This window comes from Myotis yumanensis, unplaced genomic scaffold (assembly GCF_028538775.1).
Source record: "Myotis yumanensis isolate MYYU_CA2020_CCGP unplaced genomic scaffold, mMyoYum1.0.hap1 SCAF_7, whole genome shotgun sequence".
Classification (NCBI taxonomy): Eukaryota; Metazoa; Chordata; class Mammalia; order Chiroptera; family Vespertilionidae; genus Myotis; species Myotis yumanensis.
Window position 1 is genome coordinate 63,780,596 of NW_027223758.1, and position 12,593 is coordinate 63,793,188.

At 44.7% G+C, this 12,593-nt stretch overlaps 1 protein-coding gene across 4 annotated transcripts in view; it reads left to right on the forward strand.

The window, feature by feature from the left end:
* The window catches only part of PRELID3A (PRELI domain containing 3A), a 104,462-nt gene that overhangs the window by 18,085 nt on the left and 73,784 nt on the right, over positions 1-12,593 (forward strand). The window contains exon 6 of one of the 4 annotated variants that reach the window (XM_070420702.1): positions 9,870-9,991. The exons of 1 other annotated variant lie outside the window; for it this stretch is intronic. In XM_070420702.1, the coding sequence (XP_070276803.1) occupies positions 9,870-9,890 (21 nt within the window). In that variant the 3' untranslated portion in view covers positions 9,891-9,991. Of the gene's footprint in view, positions 1-4,127; positions 4,559-9,869; positions 9,992-12,593 lie in introns of those variants that run through there. 2 more of the 4 variants (XM_070420695.1, XM_070420700.1) reach the window with 2 other exon arrangements.

The following is a 12,593-nucleotide window of genomic DNA, read 5'->3' on the forward strand; positions in this document are numbered from 1 at the left end:
ACTTTGTCTGGTTTTGGTCTGGACATGGATTTAGTATTTATTTGTGCAACTCTATTTGGAATTCACCATCAGCACAAAATGTTTTATGATAAGACATTGTGAAAGCTGGGTGCAGATAGCCATGTGAAATTTAACCTGGACTTCTAATTGAAGAGAATATTCAAAAGCTCAACTTTCATCATATAGTCTTGTTTCATAATGATCACCTGTCTACACTGCTATGGCTCCACAGTTCATTTTTTTACAAGCAGAAATTCCTTGCTCAGAGATAAAAATTTCCCAGTGGGGACTATAAGGGAGGTCAAATCAGGTTGATTGAGGCCATGCCCAGCTCAGAGTTGAGTAGAGACTAAGATATGCTTCTGGTCTGAGTGCTCCAATCTGAATTTTGTGATACAAACCACATGCAGAAATAAATGGTATTTTATTATAAAAATAAAATTTAAAAAATAAATAAAAAGTAAGAAATAAATGTAGACACAGCCCCCTGGGAGGCTCCTCAGTGCTGTTCTCTCGTCTGGCATTCATCCTCCTCCCTGGGTTGTGGGGCTGGACACTTATCAGAGGGAACATTTGTGGTTAATGCAGCCGGGAAACACAGGAAAAGGACTCGAGAAAGGGGGTGACTTTGCTACATCTTGGCCTATGGCTTACCTTCTTTTTGTTTTTGGTGGAAAGGTTTTTCGTTTACTAAACAAGAAGTTAATTTAAATCTTTGATATCCTTTTCCCAGAAACCAAAATATGAGTGAAAAAGGGAACGGCTTTCTCACACTCTATAGCCTAATGCTCAAATAGAAGTTTCTTGTGAGTTTGGACCCTCACGTTTGCTGTGATCATGGACCATGGATAGCCCCCTAGGCTTCCTCAGGAAAATGCTGTTTCACAGCCGGGCACAGTGGTTTTAAACAGTGGAGCCCGAGGTCGACCTGGGCGCTGGTTAACACTACTGACTGATTTCAGGCCGTGAGCCGCAGGGGTCATCAGGTCTGGGCTGGGGCGCTCACCAGGCCGAGGGGCACTGCCACTCCCATCGCGTGCCTGGTGCGCTGCCGCTGACGGGACAGGACTGGTTTCCTGTTCTACCAGTGCCGCAGCCGTTCTGCACGCACACTTTATTTACCAGATTTCATTGTCTTCCACTGACCACAGCCCTTAGAGTTAATGTAGGAGATGGTTGTTAATGATATGTATATAGAAAGTAACATAAAGCATCCCTATTTCACTTTGGTTTCTGAACATGAAAAGGGATACAATTTTTCTTATTTATGTCTTAAATCAACCAGATTAAGTATTTTAGAGGAGAAATGACTGTCAGACAAACTAGTTACTTTGATAATGTCGTATTACTGACCTAAAGTTTCATTATTTTGCCAAAAGCATAGAAATAAATCCAGAATCCAGCTGCCTTTCCTTTGTTCCTAGTGTTATATTCCTGTGATGGTGTTCCTTGATTTTGGTAGGAATAAATGAATGTGTTAGTCACTGTGTGAACTCTTCAGATAAACCAGGGCTGTGAGCTCCTCAGGCCATCCTGGGCGCTGTGTGTCCGAGCCTGCCTTCTGGTCAGGCTGCCACTGCCGCACCCTGACTATAGAAGCAATGCCTGGAGCACTCTGGAGTCACAGGCTTCCCTTCTTGTAGGAAAAGTGATGGTGATATTGTTGTAATTAGCTAGTTATTAATAATAGAAAAGGACCAAAGGGAAGGCCAGACATTAGAGACATGTCATGTGGGCAGCTTCACCAGGAAGCTGCAATTTCACACTCCCCAGGGAACCACCGGCCATTCCCCACAGATCACTGGGGAAGGGGTCCAACAAAGGGAGATGGGCGCTGTGCAGTAAAGTTGGGGTGACCAAGGGAAGGTACTAGTCAATCAAACCTGAAAACAAAGATCATTGGCCAGAATGAGCAGGGCCACTGTAAACCCACAAAAATTTGGGAATACATAATCCCCTAAACAAAGGCATTCTCTCTCTTGTTGCTCTGGGTTCATGGGCTCTCTTGTTCCTGCTTCCTTGTATTCACCCGTGTTTTCTCATAGCCATGTGGCCCTGTGGACCCCACATGCAGGACTGATGGACCGCAGCTGGGAGTATGCATTAAGCTGGCCTGATGTGTTAGACTGTGAAGACATGGAATGAAACTCTGGACACTGGCTTTTTTTTCAGCTCTATTAAAAGCAAAATGGGCCCAGCCAGCATGTCTCCGTGGTTGAGTGTTGACCTTTGAACCAGGAGGTCACAGTTCAATTCCTAATCAGGGCACATGCTCAGATTGCAGGCTCAATCCGCAGTAGGGGGTGTGCAGGAGGCAGCCGATCAATGAATCTCTCATCATTGATGTTTCTATCTCTCTCTCTCTCTTCCTCTCTGAAATCAATAAAAATATATGTTTTTTAAAAAAAGCAAAATGGGACTTCTTCTGTGGTGGGACTGAGGAAAATGGGACCTTGGAAACTCAAGGATTTAATTACATGCAAACAAAAATCATCAGTTCTCCCTTCAGAGTCTCAGAAAATTATTCTTTTGCAAGAATTCCTCTCCCCACTGGTAACAATGGCACCAAATATTCTTTGAAGAGTCTTCCACCCATTTGGCATTGGAACCAACTATTAAAGCTGTATCTGATTTGAGCTTCTAAAGATTGGGTGACTGCCTCCAGCGTTTCTGTCCTCATGTTTAGGAAGGGCTGGGCATGCTTTGATACAGCAGTTATCTGCTGGGTGTCTCTATTAAAGGTTTGTGTTTTTTTGTACAGTCTTCCCTAGTAGATCTCTACTTATGGCTGAGCCTGAGCGAATGACCAATATATTAAGAACAGATATTCAGAGGTTCTGTTACAACTTCAGTATCTAAAGAAGAGGCAGGATTATTCTGGTGACTGTGGCAGCTACGGAGAGTGCCCTTTGGGAAGCAACCTGGGCTCGCAGGTGTGAGGAGTAAACCTGGGCAGATCAGGTGGCCACTCAGCTGTTGTTTCGTCTGTAAAATGCAGACACTGATGACCACCTCAGAGGACTGAGCCAGAGAAGGCTGTGGAGGCTCAGCATGGGCTTGTGGCCCTGTCCGGTCGCTCCTGTCAGGTTGGTTGGGTCCACTGTGCTGACTGCTGGTGCTGGTGCTGGCCCTGGCCCACCCCTGGGCTGTGGAGTCCCTGGGGGGACTACTGGCAGGGCTGGAATCGGAATCAATAGGCTTCATTGATGGAGTGCGTTTTGTTTTTCCTAAAACTTGTATATCGCTAGAAAGAGTTAACTGTCAACACTAAAAAAGGAGGCCGCTGGTTAAGAACGTGATGAGCACTCAGTACTGACTGGATTCCAGCCTTGCCTTCTCATCAGGTCTGTGCTGTGTCCCGCTGTCCCAGGGCGGTGTGCTCAGGGCAGAGGCCAGCAAACCACAGCATGTGAGCTAAAGGTGGTTTCTGCGTTTTTTAAAGGGTTGTGAATATTCCCTCCCGCTCTCCATACAGAGGAGCATGTGACAGAGACTGTAAGAGGCCCACAAGCCTGAAGTATTACTCCCTGGCCCTTTAGAGAAAGTTGCTGTAAAGGTCCCATTAAATCTCTCAATCAGCATAAATTAAACTAAATTTGGTTTCTTCCACCGACCCCTTTCCTTTCCCCATTTCTCATTAGTGCTACTTCCACCTCCCTAATACACACCTGCGTCATTTGACATCTTCTTGCTCTCTCTGTAGCCATTTGGAAACTCAACATTCCTATGGAGGGTCTCAGGTCAATTCTGTCTTCTCACTGTACCTGTCCCAGGCAGCTTCAGGTGCTTCCCGCCTGGGGCAGACAGCTTCCAAGACCCGTCCCCCCCCCCCGCCCCCCCCCCCAAACAGGCTGCCTCCTGGTGACCACGTCCTCACGTGGTCTCCACAGAGCAGGCTGAACTGTGGGTCAGCGGGACACGGCACACTGCTCCACGATGGTGTGTGACTTCCCAGGCCAGGCCATGAACACAGTGCAGCCTGCACCTTGCTCCGGCTGGCATCGCTGCCCTGGGGCCAGCCAGCTAGCACTCGGGCGAGGACTCGGGAAGAGCCTGCCCTGAGGGGCAGGGAGGGAGCCATCCTGGAGGCCGTCCTTTGCCCCAGCGAAGCCTCCAACTCCAGGCAGCTGCAGCTGCCATCTTCATTGCAGCCTCCTGAGACCCAGGCCGGGACCACCAGCTGAAGCTGCTCCTGAGTTGCTGACCCACAGAACCCCGTGAGATAATGTTTATTGTTTAAGGCTATGGAGTTTCAGGGTAATTTGTTACACAGCAATAGATAACTAACACTTCACCTTATACTGAACTTGTACAATCACCTTCTAACTGCTCCCATTCATTCTGTTCGACTTCTTATCAAATTGCTCAGAAATAATCCTATCATAACCTCCCTTGATTAAAAAGTTAGAGGTTCCTCATTCTTTTTTGGCGAAAGTCAAAACCAAGGCCTAGAGGGTGGGGAGAGATTAACCAAAGAACTTGTATACATATATGCATAACCCATGGACACAGACAATAATAGTGTGATGGTAAAAAAAAAAAAATAGTGTGGTGGATGCCTGGGGCGGGGGGTGGGGGGTGGGTTCAGGCTAGAATGGGTCAATGGGGAAAAAAGGAGACATCTGTAATGTTTTCAACAATAAAGATTAAAAAACAAAAACCAACAACCAAGGCATTGGCCTCAATTATTCCAATACAGGTGGTCATCAGATTGTGCTTTGGGAAATACTGAGCCCTCCTCCTCTGACCCCATCTTAAAATCTACGTCCACGAAGCTGCACTGGAAGCTGACCCCAGATCACAGCATTTACTATAAATTCCTAGAGGTTTATGTTTCCTGGGCTTCTTTTTAACTGTTCACATATGTATTTGACCAATTTAAGGTTCTTTAGGCGCCAAGATGAGCTGTTACTTCGCACGCACCATTCATTAGATGCTTTGGCGACTTGAGGACTCGGCTCAGAACCATAGCAGCTAGCAGGAAAGCAGCTGACGATGCAGCAGGTGGGAGAGCAGCAGGGAAGTGGGGAGACCTCAGGTTTGACGTTGGGCTAGTGGTTTGACCTTGAGCAAACGATGCCCTAGCTATTCCTGTTTCTCACCTGTAAAGGAGGAAATTAACATTACCTACTGCGGAGTTAGTATTAATGGAGATAATGTGGCTGAGGGTGCTTAGCACAGTATCTGATGTAGGTAAGTGCTTGATAACTGGTAGCTATTATTAGCTACTGAAAATTACCAAAATAGTTACTAAATTATGTATTAATAACACACAGCACTGAATACCTAATATAATAAAGCTTGTCTTCATATCTCTACTTATTTTCTTTTATTAGCCAAATGTATTAATATGACAAATTTGAAATAGTTTAATACTTCAGTCTGGTTAGCACATACATTTTAATCAAAATCCTATGATTACTAGTAAGAGTTGATTACCATATTCTAAACATAGTAAAAGTTAATGAGTAGGAACTCAGTACTGATAAATATACCCTCTACATTTATGTAGCAGCTTCGATTGTAGATCTCTAAGGTTCTCCAATGGTTGCCAACCAGTGGTCCGTGAGGTCCGAAAGGTTGGCAACCACTGTTCTAATTAGCTACTTTAATCTCTTTGGTTAATCTCTTCCCACCCACCCACCAAGAACTAGTATGCATGTATGCATAACCCAAGGACACAGATGATAGTGTGGTGAAGGCCTGCGGTGGGTGGTGGGGGCCTAGAAGGGGACAATAGGGAAAAAGGAGACATCTGTAATACTTTCAACAATAAAGACTTAAAAATCAGCTACTTTAGGACTGTAGTGATTTCTTGGTTTAGAATTGTATTCCTGACATAAAGGAAAAACACAGGGCTTCACATGGCATTTCTGTTAACAGACAACACACTACATCAGTTGTCCTAAAAACATCTTCATGGTTCCATTTTTATATTTATTCTCATTTCTACATTGAACTTGCTTTCATTCATTAATTCACTCCACAGACATTTACTGAGCACCTGTTACATGCCAGCTGTTTTTCCAGAAACTGGGGATGTGGCAGTGAGGAAATCTGACAAAGATCCCCATCTTCACGGGGCAATGTAATAGGCTGTGAGGTGCTAACTGCAACAGAGAAAAAGGAAATGCAGAGGGAGTAAGGAGTAGGGAGCTTGCAGAGAGGTGTGAGAATTAAGATGCTATTTAAGGCAGTCACTTGGAAGGGAGAGTAGGCACATTCCACATAGCCCATGACGCAGGGCCAGGGAGCAATCCATGGGAGTAAATTACAGGAGGGCTGAACTTCTCCACTGTTACACCTGCGCAATGATGGAGCTTTGCCTACAATGAGCACCTGCCTGGTCCCGGACATGTTTAAACGGAGCTGGGAGCTTACCGTTGGCTGGAGGTTGGACTGAATGTCTTCTTGGATCACTTTCAGCTCTAAAAGTCAAATTTGGTGGAGAGAGCTCAGGCAGTGATGGGTGTGTGAGTGTAAAGCAGGGGTGGGCAAACTTTTTGACTCGAGGGCCACAACGGGTTCTTAAACTGGACCGGAGGGAACAAAAGCATGGATGGAGTGTTTGTGTGAACTAATATAAATTCAAAGTAAACATCATTACATAAAAGGGTACGGTCTTTTTTTTTTTTTTAGTTTTATTCATTTCAAACGGGCCGGATCCGGCCCGCGGGCCGTAGTTTGCCCACGGCTGGTATAAAGCCAGAGACAAACTTCTTGGCTGGGAATCCCATCATGATCCTGGGAGGCATATCTCCTGGGGACTCTGTGGCAACTATTTCTTAGACCGAGCTGGATGAGGAGTTGTCTGTACTTCTGTTATATGTAGTTGCCCCTCCAGCTACTTGCTTCTCCTCATATCTCCAATAGGAATACATATCACACCGTGGGAACAAAGACTTGTCAAACCAGACAAGGTCTTTCCATCGCGGGAGGTGAACCAACAGTAACCACATGTTGCTGATGCGAAATGGCTGGTACAAAGGGGTTTCTGTCTGTTTAATATATGTCAACTCAACTTTGTGCGGTTTTTAATTTTGGGAAATGGACTCCGTTTCTTTATAGCAATTAGTAAAATTTAATTTGCCTCCCCAAGTTTCAAATAAATGTAGTATATTTTGCACTTTTTCTTGTGTTCATGTAATAGACATAATCAGGTTTGTCATCACGACAGAGACATACTGTTTAGAAAAAGAGTTGTCTTAGAGACCACCTTGTCCAACACTCTTGCTTCAAAATGGAGACTGAAGTCCAGAAATGCTATGGAACTTTCCCAATGTCAGGATAGGCCGGCTGCTGCCACACTGGGGTACAGTTTAATCAGAACCAGCTCAGATTCTTGGAACCAGGTACAGTATATCACTCAAGAACCTGCCTCGTGAAAGGCAGAATGAAAGCTCTCGGGGCCTAAAAAGTCCTTTTTGCCAGGGGATACCATTTTGGAACAGAGAGAGTTTCCTTTCTTATGATTAACACATTGCGTACCGCTCACGAGTTTTCTCGTGTTTCTCGCCCCATCTGTTAAGAACCGCTCACGAGTGTTCTCGTTATGGACCTTAGATGTCAACACACTGTCTTGTCCACTGTGGACAGTGTTTTGCCCAGGTTCAAGCCTTGGACTAATGAAAGGACAGGGTCCTCTCACTGCCACGTGCAAGTCCCAGCTGGAGGGCAGGGCCCTCCCAGCACAATCATAGCCAACGGCTGTGGTTGTAAACTTGAACCTATGGTCCGAACACGTAGCCCCACGTGCCTTGTGATAGAGTTCAGGTGCATGTAGTTGAGTAGGGTTGAGACTCACAAGAATGCTGTAAACAACGTGATCACGCCCCTACTTTGCCTCATGGCAGCTGCTATAAAATAAAGACACGGCTTGTGGGCGCTGGCGCTGTCTCCTCATCAGGGAGCAGCGTCCCACCGAGACCCAGCTATTATTCTCTTGTCTGTCTTTCCTTAAGTTGTGTCTTCCACTGGCTACAGCTGGAGGAAATTGTAGGCTGCCGCAGCAGTCACCTGGAGGTGGGAGTGTCCAGCCATCACACCCAGGGCTTAGTCCCAGCATCTAGTCTGTGGATCTGAAACAACCTTGAGATTGTGGGAGGATAACCCAAGGGGCTTTTTACCTTGTCATGGTGTCCTCCTTGGTGGGCAAGGTGAACGGTTGTTTTCGCTGGAATGCCTAAGATCAATGTTTCCTCCCCTTAGAAGAAGTTACTCTGCTTTCTGTTTACATGTTTAGATTCTCTACTGCAGTACCCACACTGTTTAGAAGATTTACCTGCGCAGAATCTTGCTGTTCTTTCTCCCATGGTTCCCTCCAGTGTTGATACCGCCTGCTTTAGGAACTGGATATTCGTTAGCTCTACAGAAACCCCCAGGTCCTTTTCGGCATTTCCACTCTTACACATGCTGCTCCTGGGAGGAGTGGGGGGGTGACATTTCTCTGTTGTCACCCTAGCAGTGGTCAGCAAACTGTGGCTCGCGAGCCACATGCGGTTCTTTGGCCCCTTGAGTGTGGCTCTTCCACAAAATACCACGTGCGGGCGCGCACGTACAGTGCGGTTGAAACTTCGTGGCCCATGCACAGAAGTCGGTATTTTGTAGCCCTCCCTAACAAGAAACAAAGTAAGGGAGTTCTGGGAAATGTAGTTTAGCTGAGACAAGTTGACAAAGCCATCACAATCCCCCCATTATAAAATGGATCTGGCCCTAGCCGGTTTGGCTCAGTGGATAGAGCATTGGCCCGAAGACTGAAGGGTCCTGGGTTCAATTCCAGTCAAGAGCACGTACCTAGGTTGCAGGCTCCATTCCCACACCCCCCAGCCCTGGTCTGGGGCACGTGTGGGAGGCAATTGATGTGTCCGTTCTCTCTCATATGGATGTTTCTCTTAGTCCAGTGGTCGGCAAACTGCGGCTCGCAAGCCACATGCCGCTCTTTGGCCCCTTGAGTGTGGTTCTTCCACAAAATACCGACTTCTGCGCATGGGCCACAAAGTTTCAATCGCACTGTACGTGCGCGCCCGCATGTGGTATTTTGTGGAAGAGCCACACTTGACAGCTCTGTCCTGCTTCCTGTTTTTAATTCTGTGAGTTGCCCAGTATCATTCAAATAACATCCTCCTTTTTTTGCCTTAAGTCCATGAGTTAATTTCTATTGTGTTTTTATCAAAGAACCTGAACTGACAAACTATTCAAAGACTGATGCTTGAATTTCTTCAAGAAATATAAGAATACCATAAAACTCATTCAACATGAAAATGATGTATTTTACTATGGTCCATTTTTCTCAGCACATCCTGATAGCTATTTTTAAAACCTGCCCTGGCCCTGGCCAGTGTTGCTCAGTGAATAGAGCAGCGGCCTGCAGACCAAAGGGTCCTGGGTTTGATTCTGGACAAGGGCATGTACCTCGGTTGCAGGCTCCTGCTAGGCCTGGGCCATGGTCAGGGCGCCGTGCAGGAGGCAACCAATCAATGTGTTTCTCTCTGTCTTTCCCTCTTGTCCACTCTCTCTAAAATCAATGGAAAAATATCCTCAGGTAAAGATTTAAGAAAAAGTATAATAAAAATAAAAACCTTTCCTGGCTAGGTAGCTCAGTTGGTTAGAACATTGTCTTTGTACACCAAGGTTATAGGTTCGGTTCTTGGTCAGGGCACATACAAGAATCACCCAGTGAGTGCATAAATAAGTAGAACAACAAATTGATGTTGTTCTCTCTCTCTCTCTCTTTCTCTCTCTCTCTCTCTTCCTCTCTCTCCCCCCCCATAAATAAAGTTAAAAAACAAACTAACAAAAAAGTCATACTGAAGAAAAATCTGTTTTCATGTCTCTGCCTTTATGTCTCTGTTTCTGTCTGTGTCACCCAGAGGAGGAGAAAGGAAGATTAAAGAGAAGGCAGAAGAGATAAATGTTACAGAGCAGAAACTTCTAGAAGAGAATCTGTTTTTTGTTCCTAGGAACGCACGCCTTCGCACAGAGTGTGTTTCTAATTCAGGGCTTGATTTACTGTCTGCAGCCTCTGGCATATCCTCATAGTAAAGATTTACTTGGGTTGGGAAGTTATTCCCATCAGAGTGAGAACAATTGTGTCTGCATTTTCCATACTGGCTTTTGTGCTTTCTTAACGGAGAGAATTCCTCCAGAGTCAGATATGCTCCGAATGCGCTCATGACTTCTCGAGTCTGAGCCCTGCTCTCTCTCTGAGCTTTCTTCTGAAGACCTGCTTCTGGAAGCTCCTCCACAAAGCACTTTAAAATGTGGTGTTGGTCTCTTTTCTGAACCACATCCAAGAGCACATATTGTTTCCTCTCTGAGAACAAAACTCTTTAATGACAAGAAAGAGCAAGAAACTGAGCAGCCAGCCAGCCCTCTCAGGAGAGACCCCGGGAACCCTGGCTCTGACGAAGGCGCTGTGCCTGCGATCTCTTTTTGAAATTTAAGCCCGAGACAGTAGTTATGTCCTAGCATATACATCTCCAAAATGCAATCACACTTTCCCACTTTAAAAACTCCTTGTGGACCCAGATTAACAATGAACCCCCACAGGCCAGTTCAGTAATACCTATCACGTATTTAGCATGCTGTTGAGCAAAATCACAACTATTTAGCAAATTACAAATGTTCTTGTTCTTTGATTCAGCAATGTCACCTGTAGGACTTTATCCGACATATGTATATATATATATATATATATGTAATCTGTATTATACATATGCATATATGCATATATGCAAAACAACAGATGTGAAAGGTTATTTGTTGCAGCGCTTTTTGTAATAACAAAATATTGGAACCAAAAAGATGTTCATAAATGCCCTTCATATTCCATCTAGCTAGTAGAATACTATGCAGCTGTTTTGTTGTTGTTTTAATTCATTCTCATATAATGGTATGGAAGGATCTTGAAGACATGTAAGAAAAAAAAACAGGCTGCAAAACACTATGCGTGTAGTGGTTCTTGACTCTGGATGTCCATCAGAAACACCTGGTGAATTTAAAAAACTACTGATGGCTGAGTTCCTCCCCCAAAGATTCTGATTTGCATTTTCTGGAAAGCTCCCCTGAATAATTACAATGTGCAGCCAAGGGGGATGAAAGCTGGTAAAGGGTATATTTTTATTTGCTTAAAGAGATATGGGTTTGCTTTTATAAATAAGATTATCTCTGGAAGGCTACCCAAGAAGATGGTGTCAGTGGTTACACTGCGGATGGGAACTGGGTATGAGTTCATTTGTGTTCCTTTCTACCATTTGAATTTCATGAGCAGATTACCTCTTTAAAAACATATAAATGACATTAAGTTTTAGAAATACTCTTCATAAATGCCAACTTGGAAAGAACAGGTGAAAGGTAGCAAGCAAAATGGTCTCTCCTTTATCTTCCAACCTCAAAGACTGAAGAGGAAGATGCGTAAAGAAAGCAACCACAAGAAAGAATGAGGACCAGTTTTACTGCGGCCTGCCCCTTCTGGTTAGCTTAGAAATGGAGCTATGCCATCTGACTGTGGGGGAGGTAAGAAAGGCAATAGTTCAAAACAATTGTTGAAAGTAAAATATTTATCCACCCACCCATCCATCCATCCATGCAACATTTCAGTAAAACACATGCTAAGCACTTAATATGTGGCAGGCACAGTGCTTCTGGTCTTAAGGAGCTCAGTCTAGCTTCAATAAAGTGAAGCTTCAGCTAAAAGATGTTTCTGTGGTTTTGTGTGTGTGTGTGTGGTTTTTTTGTGTTTTTACAAATTAAAGGAAAGACCCTCCTCCAGCAAAAAGACGACGACAACTTGCTTTACTGTGGTGGTCTGGAACCTAAACCACGGTATCTCTGAGGTCTGCCTGTCCTTGGATTCCCTGAAACTTATGAAGATGTAATAGTGAAAAAACTCATAGGTAGGGAATTGTAAGTTTACTGACACTATGTGTTTTCCTACCTGGGACAGGTACGAAGGGGGTTGTTACATGTGAGAAGGGACATACCAACAACAGGCAAAGGACTTCTGCCTGAAAATATCTCCCCAACTCATATAAATATTTAACTATTTAACTATTTTTATTGTTGATCCTCATTCAAGGATATTTTTTCCATTGAGAGAGTGGAAGGGAGGGGGAGGGAGGGAGAGAGAGAGAGAGAGAAAGAGAAAGAGAGAACGAGAGACATCAATTAGTTCTTTATGGAACTCTACTGTATGTGCCCCGACTGGGGCTAGGGAGTGAACCTGCAACCCAGGTATGTGCCCTTGACCTGAACCCAAGACACTAACCACTGTACCACACTGGCAAGGGCCAAAAATATGAATTAGATTTAGTTTATTACTAGTTCCAAGGCAATTTTTTTCTCTTTTTTTCTTGTAATCCCAAATTCAGGCGCTTAATTTATAATGCTGTCTCAATAATTCATTTCAATTTAGCAAATAGTTACTGTCTCCCTGTTCAAGGCACTGTGCTAGGCACTGGGGTACAAAACTAAATCAGACATTGTTTCGTAGCAGGAAGGAGAGTCAGGCAATTCACCAGAATTCAATGTGCCCATTCTGCCCAGAGCATCCTTCTGAGCAAGCAGACAGCTCCTAATGCAAAGTCGTCCAAGGT